This window comes from Eleutherodactylus coqui, chromosome 8 (genome assembly GCF_035609145.1).
Source record: "Eleutherodactylus coqui strain aEleCoq1 chromosome 8, aEleCoq1.hap1, whole genome shotgun sequence".
NCBI lineage: Eukaryota > Metazoa > Chordata > Amphibia > Anura > Eleutherodactylidae > Eleutherodactylus > Eleutherodactylus coqui.
In genome coordinates this window covers 72,674,900-72,700,803 of record NC_089844.1, presented here as the reverse complement: position 1 = coordinate 72,700,803, position 25,904 = coordinate 72,674,900, and the positions used below count along the sequence as shown (strand labels likewise).

At 47.6% G+C, this 25,904-nt stretch overlaps 1 protein-coding gene across 3 annotated transcripts in view; it reads right to left on the bottom strand.

Annotated features, from left to right (window-relative positions):
- Positions 1 to 25,904, bottom strand: part of WIPF1 (WAS/WASL interacting protein family member 1) — an 83,122-nt gene that overhangs the window by 10,084 nt on the left and 47,134 nt on the right. For all 3 annotated transcript variants that reach the window (XM_066575816.1, XM_066575817.1, XM_066575818.1), the window contains exons 2-6: positions 24,295 to 24,391; positions 17,394 to 17,523; positions 16,076 to 16,252; positions 4,441 to 5,307; positions 2,803 to 3,015 (exon numbers count right to left, since the gene is read on the bottom strand). In XM_066575816.1, coding sequence (XP_066431913.1) covers positions 2,803 to 3,015; positions 4,441 to 5,307; positions 16,076 to 16,252; positions 17,394 to 17,523; positions 24,295 to 24,342 — 1,435 coding nt within the window. In that variant the 5' untranslated portion in view covers positions 24,343 to 24,391. The remainder of the gene's footprint in view (positions 1 to 2,802; positions 3,016 to 4,440; positions 5,308 to 16,075; positions 16,253 to 17,393; positions 17,524 to 24,294; positions 24,392 to 25,904) is intronic.

The following is a 25,904-nucleotide window of genomic DNA, read 5'->3' as shown; positions in this document are numbered from 1 at the left end:
GTTCCAGTCTGTGAAAGTGACCAATTAATGCACCAATAATGTACGGAAAAATATTTATTTAAAATTTTTAAGTGGGGTGAAATAAAAAAAACCTGATTGTTTCAGTTTGGGGAGGGTGTTTTACGACATTGGCAGAGCGGGAAAAATGACAAGTTGCCTTTGTTTCGTAGGTCAGTATTATTACAGTGATACCAAATTTATATAGTTTTTCTCTGTTTACTACTTTTAGGGTGCCTACCCACTACAGTTCTTTTTCACTGCAAAATTCGCAGCGTTTTTTTTTCTCCAGGGGTCTATAGGACTTGTTAATGTTACAATCGCATAGCACAAAATCACGATTTCACGGTAAATTGCGATTTTGCCGCAATGTGTTTTTAACATCAGAAAGCCCCATAGACAACTGGAAAAAAAACGCAGCAAATTCGCAAACGCTAGTGGGTAGTCACCCTTAAATAGTAATTTTGCTTTTCGTCACAACTTTGCTTTTCCACAACTTTTCTGAAGCAAGCAATAGTTTTTATTGTTACCATTTTGTGGTACATACGACTTTTTCATAATTTTTTTATTAGATTTTTTTGGGGAGACAGGGTGACCAAAAAAAAAAAACGCCAATTATGGAATTGTGCTTTACTGCTGTAATCACAACGCAGCTTTAATGAACAAACTAAAATCAATTATGTTTTTTTATTTTTCAGATTTTCTATCGGCAAATCTGAAAATTGATTTTTTTTTTACTTCTAAAAGTTTTTTTTTAAACATTTTTTTCTTTAGTTTCACTAGGGAACTTAAAGAGTAACCAAACTTTTTCTTTCCTTTTGGGATTTGAGTTTTCCATATGAAACTTTCCTCAACAGAGCATTTGACAGCTACTGGATATAAAGCAGTGAGTATGGAGTGTGCAGTTACTGAATAGGGGAGGGAGCTCTGTCGTATAGGGTGCCAGTCACTAAGATACATATAGTGCACCATCCAGGCTTACAGCCTATTAGTTATACCAATACTATTAGATAAGGCGGGGTGCCCCACATATGCTGTACTGGCACCCTACATGAACCTTATGTGTGCAAGTATAATACTAAGCAGCCCCCCCATGGATAGTGGGTGTGTGAGTGGTTGTTCTTTAATATTTTGTACCTGTGCTACCTCTCACAGGTACTGGTGTACCTTGACGCCACCGAAAGCTAGGGGTTTGACATGGGTTGCATGGAGGAACAACCCTCTTATGCCCCTAGCTCCCGACTGGCTGAAATCTTTATGGATTTTTGCCTGGGCAGGAGGGTTACGGTTATTTTTCCTAACAGGAAAAGTAAGCCTAACCGTAACCCCCCAGGCCAGGCAAAAATCCATACTAACGCTGCTGTTACAACCTGGGGCTTTCCTGCTGCCACCAGGTCTCCTGGCCCTCCACTGCCGCCTGGTCTCCTGTTGCCGGGTCTCTTGCTGCCACCACTGCCTTTCTCCTGGCATTGCCTCTTCTCCTGCCGCTGCCTCTCCTCCTGGCCCCGCTGCTGCTGCCTATCCTCATGGCGCTGACGGTGCCTCTCCTCCTGCAGCCGCAGTGGCCACCGCCACTCCCACCCTTGCCGCTGTCCTCCCCGACGGACAACGGCACTTGGGGGATGAAACACGCCCCAAGCCAATCACAAGCTGGGGGCATTACTCCATGTCAAAACTGCTGTATAACAGCCAGAGCTGTGACCCTTCCAGGGCAGTCCAGTTTACCTTCAAGCATTTCATCTACTGCCCCAACAGATTTATGAGGAGCATGGGTTCAGCTAGGTTAATAGAATAAATTCATTTTTATTTTTCCTTTTCAGGCTCACCCACATAATAAACCATATTACAGCCTCATCCCTTTTTTCCCTTTCGTTTTTCCCTTATGAGTTCCTCTTGTGTTCCCCCACTCGTTACTCTCATTTATGGTTCTGTAATGTTTATACTGATTAATCTGATTAGGAGTTGCAGTAATTGAAGAAGTGAAAATTGGCACATTACTTTTATTTTACTTTGTATGTTTATTAGAAATTATATCTGGCACTGTAAGGCCGCCTGCACACGAGCGGAAATCCCGCCGCGGGATTTCCCGTGGGATTTCCGCCGCTGAAAGTTTGCATAGGAGTGCATTAAAATACGCACTCCTATGCAGACGGCCGCGGTTTGGCCGCGCAAAACCTCGCGCGGCAAACAAACCGCGGCATGTCCTAATTTTCTGCGGGGCACGCACTCACCCGGCCGCCGGCTCCGGTCTGCGCGGCAGCTGGCACATGAAAGAGCCGGGGCCGCCAGGCGCGGGTGAGTACGCGCTCGTCCCTGCAGGCGCTCGGGTCGGATCGCGCGGCGAGAATTCTCGCTGCCGGATCCGACCCGCTCGTCTGCAGGCGGCCTATCTCCTGATTTATCTGTTCAATCTACTTGCCTCTGGACTTTACACATGACTGTAATGTTGCAATTCTTGATTGATATATTTTGGAACATCATAAAACCAATAAATATTTTGTTCAACAACACTGCTGTATTGTGTTACCACCCCTAACTTCCAGTGGTGACATAATACACCAGTACCCCTCTCGCATATAGCATTTTGCTTTTCTGCTGCTGGGAATTGGTATTTGTACTTGCCAATAGATCTTTGTATTTGTACTTATGGCCTTTTCCAGTGATTTTTGTATGCACATGGATAAGAGGTGCCAGCAAATGCTTTCCAAACTGTAACTTGCCCGTAGCATTTGGAAAAAGATTATATTTATTTGCACTGAAATGCTACCCTGAGAATATAGCCTTCAAGAAACACAATTTTCTTACCTTCACCAGATGAGTCTTGGAAACCATTTCTCATTGATGAAGGTGGTGGAGGAGGAGGGAGAGGTCCCAAGCCAGGCCTTTCTGGTGGTGGCGGTGGCCTTGCTCCACCTCTAGGGGATTCTATTACAGGTCTTGAAGGAGGCTGAAGACCTATGGACCCTCGATGACCAAATCCATTTCTGTTAACTGGAGGAGGTGGAGGAGGAAGTTGTCCTAGTGAAAAGCAAACATGGAGTCACTTGCTATGTGTCTGCATACCATTATTTTAGTACTAGTTTGACAGCGAGCTAATACATTTGCACAGCTGCCAAATGACTATCTATGGTGATGGAAAATCTTTGCTGCGGTTCTCAAATTCTCAACAGAATGCAATACAATAAGGTACCGTGTGAGATCTGGAACCTGTCATCTGTTGTCATCAATCTAAAAGATATGAGTACGGATTTCTTACTATATACAATATATATTTCAATATGTAAATATCAACTGCCAGTTCTACACTGAAAGCAACAATTTGGTTGGTTATTCTTAGTTTGTTCACACTATTAATAATCACCCTTACTTTGGTGCTGTGATTAGAATCACTGGCATGTGGTCAGTTTATAATATTTTCCATATAATGAATTTATGATGTATTCAGACTGCATTTGCAGTGTACATAGGAGGTATATGTCGGGTTGATTTCCTGAGTAGTGATGGACAAACTTTTGAAAAGTTAGATTCTTTCAGTTCGACAAACTTTTTCAAAAAGTTTGGTTCAATCTGAATAACACTCAAAAAAAAGTCAAGCAGATAGAAGAAAAAGTGGTTGAAATCGAATGAAACTTTCTATGTGTGATTGTAATGTTGATATAAGTAAGTGGTTACAAAATTTATTGTGGAAAACAAAACACTTGAAGGTTCTTAGAAACTATTTCTGTGTAGTGGGTTTCTTTTTCCACTTGTGTAGAGCTTGTTGACCAATAGATGCCTCAACAATGCAAAGAAAGAGATTTCGCCCAGTTGGAGTCTGACAGGGGCGCATTATTGTAATACGAGAAGCTGGATCGTCGCATCAAAAAATTGACCGCCACCTGGGCCGCTCCCACCAGACTGCTAAGAGGTATTGGGACCACTGGGTGCATAAGAGCACGAATACAAGGCGATCAGACTCAGGACATCCTCCATAGACCACACCAGTAAACTCCCAAGTGTTTCGTTGTCCGCCATCCAGAGACAGGTGGCACCATCGTTACAGGCCCTGTGTCTGTCTAAACCATTTTCAAGTGCTTGGCTGAAGGACATTTGGTCGCATGGTGAACATTATGATCATTGCCTTTGATGCTCATCCACCAGGGGGGGGGAGTTTTGCTATAGGGCCCCATGAGTTCTGTGTACACCCCTGAATGGGACCCTGTTTGACAGTTATAGATATAATTACTCTTGCAGGGGGTCAGAGAAGTAAATTCCCATGCAGAGCCAGTAAAATGACATTGCCAATGCAGATATACAAATTAGTAGCTGCTCAAGCATTGGATTTATTTCATTTAACTATCCTTGTGCTTTAATACGTTTACAATACAATAACATAAAACATGTTCACATTATATTCACTCAGTCTGAACAATAATTACAATTATCTATATCTGAGACATTTACCTGATCTTACAGATGGCTCTCTTACTGGTGGTGGTGGCCTGTCCATGGACGGTGGAGGAGGTGGTGGTCCAGACCGTACAGGAAGTGGGACAGGTGGCGGTGCAGCAGACAGGGTTGACAAGGATGAATTTCTTTGAGGAAGTCTTGGCATATCATCAAAGTTAGAAGGGGTAGGTGGTAAAGGAGGAGGCCCAGGCCTCCCTGGAGGAAGAGGTGGTGCCTGAGAAGTTGGACTCGGTCTAGGTGTGTTGGGCACAGGTGGCTTATTGTTTTGAGGAGGTGGAGGCGGGGGTAAATCTCTGGAAAGGGGTGGCCGGTTTCCTGTGGGAGGAGGAGGTGGTCTGTCATCCATAGGTCTAGTTGGTGTTTGCGGAAGTGCCGGTCTGTTCATGGATGGAAGTGGTGGAGGTATCAATGGAGAATGTCTGCTGTTTCCTCCAAATCCTTGCACTTTATTAGATGACACAGGTGGAATAATTGGTGGTGAGTTAACTTGCCTATTTGCAGCCGGTACTGGTGGGGGTCCTCTGTTATGAAGATTTGAATTAATCGGTCTAGGCATATTAGGTACTGCAGGTGGAACATTTTCTGATTTAGAACTAAAATCATTCCTTGGAGGTGGCGGTAATCGGTTTCTGTGAGGTTCAAAAGCAGGACCCCTTATTCCCATTGTAGGTGGAGGTCCTCTTGGAGAGGTGCTGGATGGAGTAAAAGGTCTTGGAGAGGTGCTGGATGGCGTAAAAGGTCTTGGAGAGGTGCTGGATGGCGTAAAAGGTCTTGGAGAGGTGCTGGATGGTGTAAAAGGTCTTGGAGATGCCATTCTTCCAGCAGGTGGAAGGATTGGTGGTGCTCTGCCTCCTGGTGATTCTAAAAGAACAGGGATATGAGTTAAAAAATAAAATCAATATTTTGAAATGGATTATATCACCAAAATGTTTTTTTGCATTAAATAAGGCCCGATAGTGATACATTTTCCGCATTTATAATTTGTTTTATTTTTTCTGAGTATAATTTTTAATTCAATTGTCATTGCATAACTATGGGGGTGGCCATCTTTCCTGAGATACATTTTTTTAAAGGAACATTTATTTAGCCAAAATAGACAAATATACAGAAACAGCAGACATTAAAAAGAATGCACACCTTGCTGATACATTACAGTACATGGGAACTGAGAGGAAAAAAAAAACGGACAAAAGTGAAAACCCTGAATGTCTTGCATATTCGTGTGCATTTCTCATAAAACATAATACTTGTCTGTTCATTTTCACATTTATTTATCAATTAACCATAATGGAGCAAACCCAAACCAAAGAAGGCTCCTAGTCTTGGAGCCCTAAAACACCAGGAGAAAAAGAAAGAACTATTGAAAGTGTCGTGGCTGGTCGGAAGAAGAGTTGGTCGTTAAGGTCTTAGTTCGCGGACTAGTTAGTTAACAGTTAATATTAACATGGAGTTTTAAAGCTTGTTTCAGATGGTAAATAAAGATTACAAGATTTAGGAGAAGGAGTATAACGAGAAGAGAAAAAAGGATTCTACATGGGTTGGAGATAAAATAGTTGGGAAGCCTACAGAGAGGAAGGAGAAAGTTTAAGCAATATAAGTTCACTGTAAAAGAAACGTGTATTTTGCGATTTTCTGTAAGGAAGTTTTTAGAGCATCTGCTCATGTATGTATCCATTGAAAATGCTAATAAAAATAAGTAAAAAAAAAAAAATTGACTCTGCCAACCAGAGTGAGCGGGAGAGAGGCCCAATGCGTCGCCATTTCCTCAGCCCATTTCAGGAGGAGAGCTACTAAATTAAGGTCAAAGAAAGTAGAAACCCTCACCGACACTCTTATACCCAAATAGGTTGTCTGAGCTGTCCAGCTTAGTGGGGCGGGCAAAAGGAGCTCAGCCGCCGCAGAGTCTATCGCAATTAAGTTTGTTTTGTCCCAATTGACCCGAATACCAGAATGTAGGCCAAATGTGTCAAAAATGGCGAGTGCAGAATCAAGAGAGGCCTCTGAATCCTGGAGAAAGAGGAGGGTGTCATCAGCGTATAGTGCCATGCACTCTTCATAATTGTGAAGTTTAAATGTCTTTATTACCGGTGAGGTACGGACCCGAATCGCAAGGGGCTCTATAGCAAGGGCAAACAGGGCAGGGGACAACCTTGTCATGTGCCTCTACCGAGGGGGAACTGGGCAGAAACCTGGACATTGGTTTTAATACTGGCTTTCTTGAGCTACATTTAACAGCATTTAGAGATACTTTACAGCAGCTTTATTGGCCATTCACACAATGGACAGCAGGGGACCCATTGACTTGTATGGGAGACTGTTCTAGCCATGCTCTGTGACCTCTGCAGAGGTTATTTTACAGGGTGGTGGAGTAGATATTTACAATTGGTGATAAACTGTGACTTGTGGATCATGTGTTATCTATATAAAGGTGTTTAGATTTCAGTGTAATCCTGCCTGTGATGTTAGTGAGATGACTGCCTAAGGCGTTAGTCAGACGGGCGTTTTTTCGCGCGATTTGCGGATCGCATGACGGATGCGCATCCGCAAATCGCGTGACCGGTGCCCAAAAATCGCCCGAAAATCTGCTCCTAGCCGCGTTTCATTAGAAATGGGCCGGAGCTGTCCAGCGCATTGCATTCAATGGAGCCGGCAATACAGCCCGCTCCATTGAAAGCAATGCGCTGAGGGCGAGTGTGGGATGGATTGTCGGGAAGGGCTTAAATATATAAGCCCTTCCCTGCAATTCATCCAGAAAAGTGTTAAAATAAAAAATATATATATATACTTACCTGCTCCCGGCAGCCGGAGTTCCGCGCGGCCGGCCTGCAGTGGGTGTGAAGGGGGTGTGAGTCAGACCTGCCCCCTGATTGGCTCAGCGCTGAGCCAATCAGGGGGCAGGTCTGACTCACACCCGCTTCACACCCACTGCAGGCCGGCCGCACGGAACTCTGGCTGCCGAGAGCAGGTGAGTATATATATATATTTTTTATATTAACACATTTCTGGATGAATTGCAGGGAAGGGCTTATATATTTAAGCCCTTCCTGACAATTCATCCCACACTCGCCCTCAGCACATTGCTTTCAATGGAGCGGGCTGTATTGCCGGCTCCATTGAATTGAATGGGCAAACATCGTTCTTCTCTGCCACAACTGTTACAGCTGTGGCAGAGAAGAAGGATTTGTCTTCTATATGTTCTCAATGGGGTCGGCGCTGCTGCCGCCGGCCCCATTGAGCGCATATAGAGAAGAGAACGGGAATCGCAGATATCTGCGATCTGCGATTTCTGTTCTATAATTTATCGGACGAGCACATAAAAAGCGCTCATGTGTCCGATACCATTGCAAAGCAATGGTTTTATAAAATCGCCGGACGCATGCGCATGCGCAAATCGCGGCAAAAAACGCCCGTCTGACTAAGGCCTAAAACGTTTTCTATAGATCAGAAAGTCAGAGACTATTATAAGGACCTGTGGTCAGTGTGAAAAATGCAAGAGTTTAAGATTTTTAATCTAGATTGTTAACGAATAGAGATGAGCGAGCACCAAAATGCTCGGGTGCTCGTTACTCGGGACTAAATTTTCGCGAGGCTCGAGGGTTCGTTTCGAGTAATGAACCCCATTGAAGTCAATAGGCGACTCGAGCATTTTTGTATATCGCCGATGCTCGCTAAGGTTTCCATTTGTGAAAATCTGGGCAATTCAAGAAAGTGATGGGAACGACACAGCAACAGATAGGGCAGGCGAGGGGCTACATGTTGGGCTGCATCTCAAGTTCCCAGGTCCCACTATTAAGCCACAATAGCGGCAAGAGTGCCCCCCCCTCCCAACAGTTTTTACTTCTGAAAAGCCCTCATTAGCAATGCATACCTTAGCTAAGCACCACACTATCTCCAACAAAGCACAATCACTGCCTGCATGACACTCCGCTGCCACTTCTCCTGGGTTACATGCTGCCCAACCCCCCCCCCCCCCCCCCGCACGACCCAGTGTCCACAGAGCACACCAAAGTGTCCCTGCACAGCTTTCAGCTGCTCTCATGTCACACCACCCTCATGTCTATTTATAAGTGCGTCTGCCATGAGGAGGAACCGCAGGCACACACTGCAGAGGGTTGGCACGGCTAGGCAGCGACCCTCTTTAAAAGGGGCGGGGCGATAGCCCACAATGCTGTACAGAAGCAATGAGAAATATAATCCTGTGCCACCACCATCAGGAGCTGCACACGTGGGCATAGCAATGGGGAACCTATGTGCCACACACTATTCATTCTGTCAAGGTGTCTGCATGCCCCAGTCAGACCGCGGTTTTTATAAATAGTCACAGGCAGGTACAACTCCGCAATGGGAATTCCGTGTGCACCCACAGCATGGGTGGCTCCCTGGAACCCACCGGCTGTACATAAATGTATCCCATTGCAGTGCCCTGGACAGCAGAGCTAACGTCAGATTAAATGCAGGTGGGCTTCGGCCCACACTGCATGCCCCAACCTGACCGGGGTTTTTAATTCATAGACACACATTGTGATGTCCCTGTGGACCGACAGCATGGGTGGGTGCCAGGAAGCCACCGGCGGTACATAAATATATCCCATTGCATTGCCCATCACAGCTGAGGTAATGTCATGTTTAATGCAGGTGGGCTTCGGCCCACACTGCATGCCCCAGTCAGACTGGGGTTCTTTATAAGTAGACACAGGCAGGTACAACTCCCTATTGTGAAGTCCGTGTGGACCGACAGCATGGGAGGGTCCCAGGAAGCCACAGGCGGTACATAAATAAATCCCATTGCATTGCCCAGCACAGCTGAGGTAATGTCATGTTTAATGCAGGTGGGCTTTGGCCCACACTGCATGCCCCAGTCAGACTGGGGTTCTTTAGAAGTGGACACATGCAGTTACAACTGCATGTGGACCGACAGCATGGGTGGCTCCCTGGAACCCACCGGCGGTACATAAATATATCCCATTGCATTGCCCATCACAGCTGAGGTAATGTCATGTTTAATGCAGGTGGGCTTCGGCCCACACTGCATGCCCCAGTCAGACTGGGGTTCTTTATAAGTAGACACAGACAGGTACAACTCCCTATTGTGAAGTCCGTGTGGACCGACAGCATGGGAGGGTCCCAGGAAGCCACAGGCGGTACATAAATAAATCCCATTGCATTGCCCAGCACAGCTGAGGTAATGTCATGTTTAATGCAGGGGGGCTTCGGCCCACACTGCATGCCCCAGTCAGACTGGGGTTCTTTAGAAGTGGACACATGCAGTTACAACTCCGTGTGGACCGACAGCATGGGTGGCTCCCTAGAACCCACCGACGGTACATAAATATATCCCATTGCAGTGCCCAGCACAGCTGAGGTAATGTCATGTTTAATGCAGGTGGGCTTCGGCCCACACTGCATGCCCCAGTCAGACTGGGGTTCTTTAGAAGTGGACACATGCAGTTACAACTCCGTGTGGACCGACAGCATGGGTGGCTCCCTGGAACCCACCGGCGGTACATAAATATATCCCATTGCATTGCCCATCACAGCTGAGGTAATGTCATGTTTAATGTAGGTGGCCTCGGCCCACACTGCATGCCCCAGTCAGACTGGGGTTCTTTAGAAGTGGACACGTGCAGTTACAACTCCGTGTGGACCGACAGCATGGGTGGGTGCCAGGAAGCCACTGGCGGTACATAAGTATATCCCATTGCAGTGCCCAGCACAGCTGATGTAACGTCAGCTTTAATGCAGGTGGGCAAAAAATTTATTGGATTACACTGTAGGCGAGGGCCCCAAAAAATTGGTGTACCAACAGTACTAATGTACGTCAGAAAAATTGCCCATGCCCAACCAAGAGGGCAGGTGAAACCCATTAATCGCTTTGGTTAATGTGGCTTAATTTGTAACTAGGCCTGGAGGCAGCCCAGTTAAAATAAAAATTGGTTCAGGTGCAAGTTTCAACGCTTTAATGAGCATTGAAACGTATAAAAATTGTTTACAAAAATTATATGACTGAGCCTTGTGGGCCTAAGATAAATTGCCCGTTCGGCGTGATTACATGAGGTTTCAGGAGGAGGAGGATGAATATTATACACAGATTGATGAAGCTAAAAGGTCCACGTTTTTGATGGTGATAGAGAACAATGCTTCCATCCGCGGGTGCAGCCTACGTATTGTTTAGGTATCGCTGCTGTCCGCTGGTGGAGAAGAGAAGTCTGGGGAAATCCAGGCTTTGTTCATCTTCATGAGTGTAAGCCTTTCGGCACTGTCGGTTGACAGGCGGGTACGCTTATCTGTGATGATTCCCCCAGCCACACTAAACACCCTCTCTGACAAGACGCTAGCCGCAGGACGAGCAAGCACCTCCAGGGCATACAGCGCGAGTTCAGGCCACGTGTCCAGCTTCGACACCCAGTAGTTGTAGGGGGCAGAGGCGTCACAGAGGACGGTCGTGCGATCGGCTACGTACTCCCTCACCATCCTTTTACAGTGCTCCCGCCGACTCAGCCTTGACTGGGGAGCGGTGACACAGTCTTGCTGGGGAGCCAGAAAGCTGTCAAAGGCCTTAGAGAGTGTTCCCTTGCCTGTGCTGTACATGCTGCCTGATCTCCGTGCCTCCCCTGCTACCTGGCCCTCGGAACTGCGCCTTCGGCCACTAGCGCTGTCGGATGGGAATTTTACCATCAGTTTGTCGGCCAGGGTCCTGTGGTATAGCATCACTCTCAAACCCCTTTCCTCTTCGGGTATGAGAGTGGAAAGGTTCTCCTTATACCGTGGGTCGAGCAGTGTGTTCACCCAGTAATCCGTAGTGGCCAGAATGCGTGTAACGCGAGGGTTACGAGAAAGGCATCCTAACATGAAGTCAGCCATGTGTGCCAGGGTACCTGTACGCAACACATGGCTGTCCTCACTAAAAAGATCACTTTCAGGATCCTCCTCCTCCTCCTCCTCCTCAGGCCATACACGCTGAAAGGATGACAGGCAAGCAGCATGGGTACCCTCAGCAGTGGGCCAAGCTGTCTCTTCCCCCTCCTCCTCATCCTCCTCATCCTCCTCATGCTCCTTCTCCTCCTCCTCAATGCGCTGAGATATAGACAGGAGGGTGCTCTGACTATCCAGCGACACACTGTCTTCCCCCGCCTCTGTTTCCGAGCGCAAAGCATCTGCCTTTATGCTTTGCAGGGAACTTCTCAAGAGGCATAGCAGAGGAATGGTGACGCTAATGATTGCAGCATTGCCGCTCACCATCTGGGTAGACTCCTCAAAGTTTCCAAGGACCTGGCAGATGGCTGCCAACCAGGCCCACTCTTCTGTAAAGAATTGAGGAGGCTGACTCCCACTACGCCGCCCATGTTCAAGTTGGTATTCCACTATAGCTCTACGCTGCTCATAGAGCCTGGCCAACATGTGGAGCGTAGAGTTCCACCGTGTGGGCACGTCGCACAGCAGTCGGTGCACTGGCAGATTAAACCGATGTTGCAGGGTGCGCAGGGTGGCAGCATCCGTGTGGGACTTGCGGAAATGTGCGCAGAGCCGGCGCACCTTTCCGAGCAGGTCTGACAAGCGTGGGTAGCTTTTCAGAAAGCGCTGAACCACCAAATTAAAGACGTGGGCCAGGCATAGCACGTGCGTGAGGCTGCCGAGCTGCAGAGCCGCCACCAGGTTACGGCCGTTGTCACACATGACCATGCCCGGTTGGAGGCTCAGCGGTGCAAGCCAGCGGTCGGTCTGCTCTGTCAGACCCTGCAGCAGTTCGTGGGCCGTGTGCCTCTTCTCTCCTAAGCTGAGTAGTTTCAGCACGGCCTGCTGACGCTTGCCCACTGCTGTGCTGCCGTGCTGCGCGACACTGACTGCTGGCGACATGCTGCTGCTGACACATCTTGATTGCGAGACAGAGGTTGCGTAGGAGGAGGAGGAGGAGGGTGGTTTAGTGGAGGAAGCATACACCGCCGCAGATACCACCACTGAGCTGGGGCCCGCAATTCTGGGGGTGGGTAGGACGTGAGCAGTCCCAGGCTCTGACTCGGTCCCAGCCTCCACTAAATTCACCCAATGTGCCGTCAGGGAGATATAGTGGCCCTGCCCGCCTGTGCTTGTCCACGTGTCCGTTGTTAAGTGGACCTTGGCAGTAACCGCGTTGGTGAGGGCGTGTACAATGTTGCGGGAGACGTGGTCGTGCAGGGCTGGGACGGCACATCGGGAAAAGTAGTGGCGACTGGGAACTGAGTAGCGCGGGGCCGCTGCCGCCATCATACCTTTGAAAGCCTCCGTTTCCACAACCCTATATGGCAGTATCTCCAGGCTGATAAATTTGGCTATGTGCACGTTTAACGCTTGAGCGTGCGGGTGCGTGGCGGCGTACTTGCGCTTGTGCTCCAACACTTGCGCTAGCGACGGCTGGACGGTGCGCTAAGAGACATTGGTGGATGGGGCCGAGGTCAGCGGAGTTGAGGGTGTGGGTGCAGGCCAGGAGACGGTAGTGCCTGTGTCCTGAGAGGGGGGTTGGATCTCAGTGGCAGCTTGGGGCACAGGGGGAGAGGCAGCGGTGCAAACCGGAGGCGGTGAACGGCCTTCGTCCCACCTTGTGGGGTGCTTGGCCATCATATGTCTGCGCATGCTGGTGGTGGTGAGGCTGGTGGTGGTGGCTCCCCGGCTGATCTTGGCGCGACAAAGGTTGCACACCACTGTTCGTCGGTCGTCTGCACTCTCTGTGAAAAACTGCCAGACCTTTGAGCACCTCGGCCTCTGCAGGGTGGCATGGCACGAGGGGGTGCTTTGGGAAACAGTTGGTGGATTATTCGGTCTGGCCCTGCCTCTACCCCTGGCCACCGTACTGCCTCTTCCAACCTGCCCTGCTGCTGCACTTGCCTTCCCCTCTGAAGACCTGTCCTCAGTAGGCGTAGCAAACCAGGTGGGGTCAGTCACCTCATCGTCCTGCTGCTCTTCCTCCGAATCCTCTGTGCGCTCCTCCCTCGGACTTACTCCAATTACTACTACCTGAGGGATAGACAACTGTGTCTCATCGTCATCGTCCTCCTCACCCACTGAAAGCTCTTGAGACAGTTGCCGGAAGTCCCCAGCCTCATCCCCCGGACCCCGGGAACTTTCCAAAGGTTGGGCATCGGTCACGACAAACTCCTCCAGTGGGAGAGGATTCGGAACCATTGCTGCCCATTCTGGGCAGGGGCCCGAGAACAGTTCCTGGGAGTCTGCCTGCTCCTCAGAATGTGTCATTGTAATGGAGTGAGGAGGCTGGGAGGAAGGAGGAGCAGCCAGAGGATTCAGAGTTGCAGCAGTGGACGGCGCAGAATTCAGGGTGGTCGATAGATTGGTGGATGCACTTTCTGCCATTCACGACAGGACCTGCTCACACTGCTCATTTTCTAATAAAGGTCTACCGCGTGGACCCATTAATTGTGAGATGAATGTGGGGACGCCAGAAACGTGCCTCTCTCCTAATCCCACAGCAGTCGGCTGCGATACACCTGGATCAGGAGCTCGGCCTGTGCCCACACTCTGACTTGGGCCTCCGCGTCCTCGCCTGCGTCCACGTCCTCTAGGCCTACCCCTACCCCTCAGCATGCTGTATTACCAGTAGTGCAGAAACAGAACGCTGTAATTAAATGTGCCACTTATTGGCCTGTGGTTGGAGGCTGACTTCCCTTACGGAACGCACAGCAGAGCCAGGAAACAATTTTGCGCACGCCTGTAGTGAGACGTAGGTGTGTATGACTGAGCTAGTGGAATTCACAGCGCAGAAGCAGTCAAGTGGCCAAAGGCCAGTAGTAGGCCTTAAGTATTTTGCTTCTATTTTTTTAAAATGTTGAGCTGATACAGCAGACAGATACTGTAGGCAGTGTATAATATTATGTATACTGTTTCCCTCTGGCGGGATGACGGCGGTGATGTAACGGAGACAGCAGAGCCAGGAAACAATTTTGCGCAAGCCTGCTGTAACGCTTAGCTGCGTATTAATTAGGACTACTTACCCCCAGCAGACAGATACTGTAGGCAGCGTATAATATTATGTATACTGTTTCCCTCTGCCGGGATGACGGCGGTGATGTAACGGAGACAGCAGAGCCAGGAAACAATTTTGCGCAAGCCTGCTGTAACGCTTAACTGCGTATTAATTAGGACTACTACCCCCAGCAGACACGCAGTAAACTGAAGACGGTCACAGGCAGCCCAAATATAGTATTTTTCCCCAATTTTTTTGAAAAAGCCCACTGCCTATATAGCCTGTATATCTCTTTCCCTGCCTCACCAGTACTGGCCCTATACTCTGTACAATGACTGCAGACTGAGGACGCAATGCTCTGCACGCCTGATATACAAAAAAAAGTAATTGTGCAACACTGCTAAAAGCAGCCTCAACAGTACTGTACACGGTCAGATGTGGCCCTAAGAAGGACCGTTGGGGTTCTTGAAGCCTAAAATCACTCCTAACGCTCTCCCTATAGCAGCTCCGGCACCAGCAGCACTTTCCCTGATCTCTGTCAGAATGCATCTGTGGCGAGCCGCGGGAGGGGCCGATTTATATACTCGGGTGACACCTGATCTCGCCAGCCACTCACTGCAGGGGGGTGGTATAGGGCTTGAACGTCGCAGGGGGAAGTTGTAATGCCTTCCCTGTCTTTCTATTGGCCAGAAAAGCGCTAACGTCTCAGAGATGAAAGTGAAAGTAACTCGAACATCGCGTGGTGCTCGTCTCGAGTAACGAGCATCTCGAACACGCTAATACTCGAACGAGTATCAAGCTCGGACGAGTACGTTCGCTCATCTCTATTAACGAAATTTTAAAAAAAATCACCTAAAACTCTTTAAAAATATGCTGAACATAAAAATGTGATTTATGTAATAGGTCTTTTTCTGATGACACATTCCCTTTAACTTACCACTTGAAAGAAAAAGTAAATGAAATCAAGCCAATGATCATTAAAAATTATTCATTAAGTGATAGGTAATTGCATAAAAGAATAAATATTTTTATAACCAGAACTCACCACTTACACCCACTAGAAATTTATTGCTACAAATGTATTTCACCGGGGAAAAAAGCCAACAAAAACATCAAACATCGACAAAAAAATTGGAAACTTGGAGGAAAGGTTAAAATCTCAGTTGTGAATACTATAAGTAAGACTTTTTTTCAAATTATGTTTTTCCTTTCCAGTGCTGCTTCTGTCCTGTTTTCCATCTTCCGTACAATAACTGCATGGGGACGAAAAGCAAGACAAAACCATAGAGGCGAATATGTGAGCCTAAGACATATTCGTTCTGTCTCATAGTTTCCATCCCGGTTAGTCTTTCAAATTGAATAGAAAAGCAATGTCCTCAGCTCTTTTTTCTCCACTCTAAAAGACTGATAGGCAAGGAAACCATGTAGGATGGAGACTGAAGATGTCTCCGTCCCGTCTCACATGTTCACTCCTATGGTGCCGTCTGTTCAGGTTCCATCCTGGTTTATGTCCCCGTGCTGTTTTCTGCATGGAAGATGGAAACTGGGATGGAAGAGGAAAGCATAATGTGAAACAGCCTGAAACAAATATATGCAGAGCATTTGTAAAAAATGTAATAGAGGTAGTAAAAAAAAAACATGATATAGTATATTAAATTAAACCATGATATGTCTTACCACTTTCTCGGTTTCCTGAAGGCCGTAGTTTTGGCATCCCTCCTTGGAACAAGCCACCTAATCCTGAAGGTCCTCCAAACCCTCCACCTCCGCCACCTCCACCGCCGCCTCCACCTCCTCCCATACCTCCGCCTCCACCCATACCTCCACCACCACCTCCAGGAGATGTTTTTCGTTCTATTGGAAAGAATTACAAAGTCAAGTAAATAACATTACAGTTTGTACAGGTTTATACAGTAACTGTTCCCAACCTATGCCTGACTGACTGATACTACTGTGTTCCCCACAAAATAAGACCCTGTCTTATATTAATTTTTGCCCCAAAAGAGGCACAGGCTCTAATTTTCAGGGGGTGTCTAACACTCACCTAGCAGGCGCCGTCAGGGTCCCTCCTGCTGGGCTATGATGCTCCAGTAGGCTTCTGTGCAGTCTTCAACGGAGCATCTCTTGCTGGTGACGGGGCTTGAATATCCCGCCTCCAGCAAGCAATTGCTCTGATTGGTTCAGAAACAGCACCTCAGCTAATCAAAACCGGCGCTCGATGAACCAATCACAGCCATTCAAATAGACCTTTCGTTCTGTTATTATCCTCTGCTCATCACAGTAAAATGCCCCCTGCACACGGGCAGAAATTCTGCGGCGGGATTTCCTGCAGAATTTCTGCCCTTGGACGCCTGCATAGGATTGCATTGCAAAACGCAATCCTATGCAGACGGCCGCGATTTGTCCGCGTGAAAACACACGCGCAAAACAAATCGCCGCATGTTCTATTTCTCGCAGAGGCCCGCACAGAAATGTCTCTCCCGGTGCCCGGCTCCGCTCTGCACACGCGCCGGCTGTCCGGCAGCCGGCACATCAGAGAGCCGGAGCCGCGGGAGAGGTGAGCGCCGCACTGGTCCCTGCAGGGGCTCGGGTCGGGTCCCGCTGCAAGAATTCTCGCAGGGGATCCGACCCGGCCGTGTGCTGGAGGCCAAAGTTTGCTCACATATTGCAGAACTACTGCAGATTTTCAGCAGTGAAGAATCTGCTGCAGTAGTCTGTCTGCGTAGTGTGGCACAAGCGCAGTTACACTGAACAACGTCTCCAGCAGGTGGAGCTGGAGGCATCACAAAGTACTGAATGGGCAGGTTTCATCTATGATGGGCAGAGATGAGGCCGGACCGCAGGCACAGTGGAGAACACCCATCGGACATTGCTACTTTCATTAGCATATAGGACGTGACCCAAAGACCTAAAAAGGTACCATTAAAGTCTTCCTATCATCTAAGTGCTGTACATACTGAACTGAACCAAAGGACACTTGAAAAGTATAACTTACCGTCCAGGACCGGTCCACTGCGGTCATTGGTAACTGCCTTCTTAAGCCTTCTACCTTTGTGAATATCCGACAATAGCGCATTTCGCCCAGACTGCGCAGATTTGCTGAGAGCAGGCTTTTCTGTATTTGCCTGCAAAAAACACACAATAAAAAAGATAATGAAAAGTATGAATAAAATACATCATACAATGTGAACATTAAGGCCTACGCCCACGGCCGTGACGGACTCCGCCAGCGTAATGTCGCAGCGGAGTCCGTCACAGCGCCTCCCAAAGACCCCATACTCACCTCTCAGGATCCGCTGGTCGAGTCCCGTCCGGTGAGCCTACGCGCATGCGCAGTACAGCACATGACGTGCCGGCAGTGGGTGATGACGCTGCTGGCGGTGGGCAGTGATGCGTAATCACGAGACACTTTTGCTGCGCTCACAGCGGACGTATTGCGTGATGGCCGGCTTCCATTGACTACAATGAAAGCCGGCCGCATGTTTATCTGCAGCAATTAGAACATGCCACGATTTCTTTCACGCTGTGGAATTCCGCAGCGTAAACATTGAGCTATTAGGTTCAATAGAACCTAATAGCTGCAGGATAATCCCGGCAAGAATCCGGATTAAAACGTGGCAGAAATCCGGCCGCGGGCATTAGCCCTAACACTATTACTACAGTCATACTGGTATCAGGAGTCCCCTCTCCAACGAAAAAAACAAAAAAACTTTGCTTCTAATGTAATTTATCACATGACATTTACGGTTCGATAGACTGCGACTTCCAATATCCAATATCATGTTACAAATGACTTTCCTGATTTGTAACACTCATCACTCACGTTTGATAACACTGAGATAAATAAATTTGATAATCGATGAAAACAGAAACTCAAAAAGTTTTGTTACATCAGAAGTGTTTTCCCCATCAGAGGTGATCAGTGTAGCCCCCTTTGTCATTGGACACACATGAAGCTTGTAGTCAAGTTCCTGCCATACACGTTGTAGCTAGAGATGAGCGAGTATACTCGCTAAGGCACATTACTCGAGCGAGTAGTGCCTTAGCCGAGTATCTCCCCTCTCGTCTCTAAAGATTCGGGGGCCGGCGCGGGTGACAGGTGAGTTGCGGCGGGGAGCGGGGGGGAGAGAGGGAGAGAGAGATCTCCCCTCCGTTCCTCCCCGCTCTTCCCCGCTGCTCCCCGCCCCCCGCCGGCCCCCGAATCTTTAGAGATGAGCGGGGAGATACTCGGCTAAGGCACTACTCGCTCGAGTAATGTGCCTTAGGCAGTATACTCGCTCATCTCTAGTTGTAGCGTATCACGATTGACTGATGCAATTTCTTCTGTGATGCGTAGTTATAGATCCTGCATGGTGGTTGGTAAGGAGGCATGTAGACTCCATCTTTAACACTTTACTAGAAACAAAAAAAATCACAAGGTGTAAGGTCTGAGGAACGTGGAGGTCAAGGAAGAAGTTCTCTATTTCCTTGTGAAAAACGAGGGGGAAGAGGGTGACTTGTTCTGTTGGAAGATGAAATCTGGGATTTCCTGTCCTGGCTGCGGCAGAAGCCATATCTGTAGCATCCAGTTACGAAATCCCCGGGATTGTTTCCTCATGGAAAAAGAAGGGGCCGTGCACTTCTCTACAGGTTATAGTGCGAAACACTTGGCGGGGTCGCGCATACGCTCCATGTAGACAGGTGGTTTTCCATCCACAGATTGTGACATTATGTTTGTTGCCCGAAAGGTAGAAGACGGCTTCATCACTAAACACTAAAGTCTCCATAAAACCATTATTTCTATTAGAGTTTGCATACTCTTGCAGGAAGAACGTTGCATCGCTTTGTCGTCCGGTTTCAGGGTCTGTAACAAGTGCAATCAGTAGCGATAACATCACAAACATTTGCATAGACTCAGTCGGCGGCGGGATGTCCAATGCTCTGCTTGCTCTGACGGTGGATTTCTGAGGACTTCATGTGAAACTTGCACTGACACGCACCACTGTTTCCACACTTACTGGTGGACGGCCAGATGATTCACTCTTACAGATGCAACCTTTTTTCTTAAGATTGGAGTACCACCCAACTCTATTCGAAAATGACGTTGCACACTAATATCAGGTCAAAAAATCAAGGTCAAAAATTCTCTCCTGTCTTCGGTGGCAGCCATTCTGACTCATATTTCCCTAGCAACGACTACGGCAGAATAAATCTTTTTGGACCTATTTTGGCAAACCTGTCTAATTGTGGTTGCCCACAGAAACCAATCACAGCGCAACGTTCATTTTACTTCAGCAGCTTGAGAAATGAAAGTTGTGCTTTGAATGGTTGCGATAGGCAATAAGGACATCTTACTGGTAGCCAGTTTTGCTCAATTTTTGAGTTTCTGTTTCCATCGATATCAAATATATGAATCTGGGTGTCAGTAAATGTGAGATATGGGGGCTTCAAATCAGGAAGAGCATTTGTAATAACCCAGTATAGCTGACATAACTATAAACGTGATGGGGAAAAACGTGTCGGCTTTATGGCCCACTGTGAGGATTGGAACGAGAATTGGGCAATGAGTGCAGAGATATCCGGTCATGGCCAAGTAGTGTTGTCAGTTGTCCGTGAATTCACGAGCGTTCCATCAAAAGGGATTATTGTTATTTATGTAACAAATATAGATGCTCATTAGTGTTGAGTGAACTGAACCAGTAGAACCCTGTTTTGGAACGAATTTTGCTAAAAGTTTGGGTCAGAACAAACGTCAACTGAGCTTTTGGCAAAGTTCTACCCAAAAGAGGGTTCAACTGGTTGAGTTCGCTCAACACTAGTCCTGAACACTGGTGTATAACACTGTCTAGGGCCGGTTTCACACAGCTGAGAATCTCACGCGAGTTTGGTGTGTTGCGAGAAAACTCAGACGAATATGAACTCCGCTATTTTGAATGGGGTCATATGTCCTGCATGTCCTATCTTTTAGCCTAGGGTCACACGGGGCGGATTGCCGTCGGAAATCTCGCGGTTTGGCCGCAGCAAAAACCGCGAGATCTCCGCCGGCAGAGCCGCCGCGGTTTAAGCCGCGGCGGCTTTGAAGCGGTCCGGCCGCTTGCTCTTCCGTTGCGGTCGGCGCTCCCATAGAGGAGAGCGCGGCCGCAGCGGAATGAAAAAAAGAATGAGCATGCTGCTTCTTTTGAAACCGCGGCTGCGGCCGCCGCAGCCGCGGTCTCAACCGGATTTACCGCAGCGGATTAGCCGTCCCGTGTGGACGAGATTTCTGAGAAATCTCATCCACATGGCTGGCTAATCCCGGGCTTAGCGGCCGCGGGCGGTTTTGCCGCGGGCGGATCTGCTGCGGCAAAACCGCGGCAAATCCGCCCTGTGTGACCCCAGCCTAAGCGTTTCTTGGAACGCATTGGCCATTGTTTTCAATAGAACAGTGTGATACGATGTTTCCCATTGAAAGCAATAAGAAACATTTACCAATCCTCCCAACGCTCCTGAAAGCCGTGCCGGAGCGTCACTACTTCCCAGAAGTGATGGGAGGCGTTTTCGCCACAAAACCGCCTCGCATCCGCAAGAAAATGCACGTTGACGAGCGCGATTTTGAGCTGGCTTTCTCGTCCTGAGATCACGCTTGCCCGTGTGTAGGAAGACTAAGAGCCATATAACCCTGTAAAAGGCTTTCTACACACAAGCGAGTGCGATATTGGGCCGTAAAATTCAGCCCAATATTGTGAAGGTGCGAAGTATCCACGGATGCAAGGCGTTTTCCCGTCAACAACGCCTCCCATCACTTCTGGGAAGTTGCGATCCTCCCGCGCAGCTTATGTATATGACTCCATTCAAAACAATAGGGTTCCTAGTTGTGCGACATTTGTTTGTCTCTCAACGCACAAAACCAACGCAATTTTCTCAGCCATGTGAAAGTGGCCTAACACTCTCAGACTGTTATACAGTGCTTGTATGATACGGATGATGCTTTTTTACACCTGCTGCATCGTGGACGAAAATCACATCAATGGAGAATACCCGCGATCGAGTCCCGAGCTCTATTAACATTTTCTTCTCCATTCGCACATGCTTATCGCGTGAAAAATACGCTGCAGCATGAAATTCTGTCAATCTGCAGAACTCCTCGGAATGACTTCTAATACATAAGTAGAGCCAGCTGTCTTCTTTTCCAAGTACTGGACACAGGTAAATTCCCTCCCCCTCAGTTTTTTTTCAGCTCCCATAGGAGTCTATGGTTGCTTCCAGCACATTTTGTCAAAAGATAGGTCAAGGCTAGAGATGAGCGAGCATGCTCGGATAAAGCAGTTACTCGAGCGAGCATCGCTCTTCTCGAGTAACTGCTTACTGGTCTGAGCAGGCTTGGGGGGGCGGCGAGGTGCGGGGGTGAGCGGGGGGAGAGAGATCTCTCTCTCTACCCCCCGCTAACACCCACCACCCCCCAAGATGCTCGCTCGAGTAACTGCTTTATCCGAGCATGCTCGCTCATCTCTAGTCAAGACCTATCTTTTGACGCAGCGTGAAAAATCGGGGACCAAAACAGTCGCCGATTTCACATTTTGACGATGCGATTTTCTTCATGCGCCCTGAAAATCACCCATGTGAATGCAAAAGAATCCAATGCTTTACACGGTCGCAATTTTTGGCCGATGTTTTATCACGGCTAAATAGTTGCGTAAAATCGCCCAGGTGAATGAAGCCTGAAACGGTGTTTTACAGCAGTTTTAGGGGTTTTGGGGAACTTCCAGTTCAGGTCGAACTAATTTGGACTGAACAAAACTTTTTACAAAAATTTCACAAATCGTCTGAACCAAACTTTTCAAAAGCAATCAGATATTTCACCATAGCACTTCTTGTCTTTACTTTAACGTTTCTCCTAAAGGCCTGGTGACACTGAAGTGCAGCCATGAAGCACATTCATACCAAGTGTCCTTTTTTGACAACTTTTTGCTCTCACAAAATATTGCACAAATAAAAGAGAATTTTGGACCCCGTTCCCTCTCATGAAATGCCTTCTACAATATCTGACTAGCGTGACTTGGAAAAGGCTCGGGTACAATATGCTGCACATGCTTTATATGTTTGATGATTTTTTTGACATTTCAGACTAAACCTCCAAACGGAAAATTGTCAGACACAGAGAAAATATGCAGTAATTGGCAGCTGGATGCCTTTAACGTTTTATAAACTACCTCCATAAAACTATTTAGGTATTGTAAGACTTTACGTACTCTATGAGGGCTTCTTCACATGAACGTGTTTGCGCACATTATGTGTAAACACAGAGAATAGAATCCTTTGATTTCAATAGGTTCGTTCTCATAAGCTCCTTTGCATAAATGTGACCCGCTCTATTTCCCAGCATTTTGCACAGCGTAACTGCCATAGAAGTCTATGGCAGGTTTGAAAATACGCGAGACGGGCGTGACACTGCGCAAAACGCAGGAAAAAAGGTACAGACAGACCTTATTAGGCCTTAATAGCCATTAAATTCCACAAACATGATGTATCACGCATGTGTGTGAATTGGCCCTGTATGCACAAAAATTGCAGTAATATGCGCGACACCCTGATTATGGTCCTCTCCAAACCTCGCTCATGTGCAAATACGCTGCAACTTCCACATAGGCTCCTGTGAAGCCGCGCTGATACTGGCAAGTCATAAGGCACTCTATAGAGCCCGTAGGGACAGGCGTGCTGCCAGACAGGTCCCATGCACATGGTAGCAACATATGTATAAGCCCTTATGTACCTCTGTGTGTTTTAATGGCACATGGCCAAGAATCATCATCGGCTCGTTGGCTTCTCGTTGCGTTTAAACACTGATCGCTCATAGGAATGTGAAACACTGAACATTAAGTCAACGAGAAGTTCACGATTCTCAACGATGATTTGCCTGTCTAAACAGGCTGCCAAAGCGCAAACCAGCTGGTGTGGGGCAAACGAGAATCACGTGGTTGTCCTTAGGTATAAATAGAGCATTAGGGCTCCTTCACACAGGCGCTGCGATTTATGGCCATCCGCATCATGGCCACAGCGTGGCCAAAAATCGCATGAATGAGTGACAGCTGTGACCAACTGCTACATCTCCTGTTATAACACCCGTTCAGATGGCTGTGCCTGCGGTGCATATGCCGCAGGCCAAGATTCCATCGGGCGGGGGGAGAGAGTTTAGCTCTGCTAAACTGCCTCCCCCTCTCCTCCGCTTGCTGGCTGTCGGCAATGGGAGGCGGGGGACGGGAGCTTAGCGAAGCTGTCGTGCTAGTCTCCCGCCCCCTCCCTTTGCCAGCTGACGGCAAGGGGCGGATAGGGGGAGGCAGTTTATCAGAGACGATGCTAAACTTACTCCCTCCCTTTTACGGCAGCTCTCATAGGCTTCCATAGGACCTATCTTTTCCGGCTGGCATAAAAGCGGCCAGTCGGAATGCTCACCGTATGCACTATCTTTTCCGGCTGGGCGATTTTACAAATAGATTGGAATCCAATGCATCAGATGGTCGCGATTTTCGGCCAACGTCTTATCGCAGCAAAATTGCCGCGATAAGACACTCGTGTGAAGGCAGACTTAACCATGAATATCCTCTAAAACTTCATGACATTGATGGCATCGGAGTTCTAACTAGAGAGGAGAGTTGGCTCAGGCTAGAAGAAAAGCCCCCTGCCACAGCTTCATCGTCCCGCATATCAAGACAGTAAATATTACAGTGCTACAATAATACTGATTAGAATCATTTCTAGAGTAAAACCTCTCCAAAAGACTGCATCCAGACAAATTCCCCGTAACAGATTTTCGGTTCCATCATAGACTATCCATACCAGCCATCTTCACTGAGGACCACCCCTAGAAGGCCACTTTTGGGTGGTCATCTCAAAGAGGTTTCACTGTGTTTACTGGTTGGAAATGCTCTTTAAATACTTACTAGTGCTAGTGTAGGAGGAGGAGGTGGTGGGGGAGGGGGGACAGGCATCTTTAAATGGGTTTACTGTGCCGTCTCCAGGACCTTCCGTCTCCAGGACCTGCAAATAAGGAGAAAATGTAGTTAAATACACCAATGCAGCATTATAATTTTTATTTCATAAACTGTTAGTTATTTTAAACATATTTAAAGTTTACCTTTATTTTTTACTGAATACTTGGAAAACTATGTTCCAAAAATTCTCCTACTACACGTCTCCCACAACACAGATTAGACATTAAAACCACCGACAGGTGGATTGAATCACATTGATGATCTCGTGACAATGGATCCTCTATAGTGGTTGGATATAATAGGGTATGGTCCGACAATGCGGTAAGTGCATGCAGCGGAAACCTTGTCCAGCCACAGTAGCCGATAGCGGCACAGTCTACATGTGAGAGATTGCCCTAAGGGCTCTTTCACACAAGCATCGTTTTGACGGTGGGTAGGTGCGTCAAAAAATCTCATCTAAAAGAACCCATGGTTTCCTATGGGTTCTTTCAGATGAACATGTTTTTGACGCGCCGAAAAAAGTTGTGCGTCAAAAGATAGTGTCATAGGTGTGGGGTTTTTTTGATGCCGAGATTTCTTTCCATCAAAAGAAAGGACATGTTCTATCCTTTGATGGCACCGCTCCATAAGAGACTATAAGAGCCAGCTGGCAAAGGGAGGGAGCGGAATGGAATGGAGGGGGAGCGGCATACTCATTAGTAGTAGCCGCGACGTGCTCACGGCTGCTATTCGTTCACCCGATTTAATGCTCAGATAGCCGTGCTTGTTCAAATTCTCGCCAGATTGCGCTCATAAATGATTATCAGCCTGTAGAAAAGTACAAATGTGACAAATTTTATCTCAATTGTGATAGCACAATGCAGAAAGTTATCTGAACCCATTAAATCGTTTTTGTTCTCTTATGTTGCCACACCAAAACCCCTTGTTAAGAAATTTAAAGTGTAAATTAACGACCCTAATATCAAGTCATATTAAAGGTGCGTTTAGACACAAAGATGATCGCTCAAAAGATGGCTTTTGAGTGATCATTTTGCATAAACTACTACATGGTACTAATGCCTATTAGTACCAATTAGTAGCATGTGAGCCGCCAGGAGGTGAATTTATTCAGAGGACCGCCCGCTGTTCTCTGAATAAATTCTCTTTGCTCTGCCGCTGAGGCTGACAGCTGAGATAATGCAATCAGCTGTTATCAGCAGTCCCATGGCAGAACACAGCGTGTGGTTCGTCTTACCAGCTATTCTACTGAATGTCGGATGTTAAGCCGAACTGAAATCAATCGTTCAGCAGAAAACCGAAAAGATGGGCACATTTACACACAACGATTATTGCTCAAATTATGGCTTTTAAGCGATCATTTTGCATAATCACTAATTGGTACTAATGCCTATTAGTACTAATTAGTAGTGTGTGAGCCACCAGGAGCTGAATTTATTCAGCGGACCACCCGCTGTTCTCTGAATAAATTCTCTTTTGTCCTGCCCCTAGGGCTGACAGCTGAGAACAGCTGAGACAATGCAATCAGCTGTTATCCGCAGTCCCCGGGCAGAACACAGCGT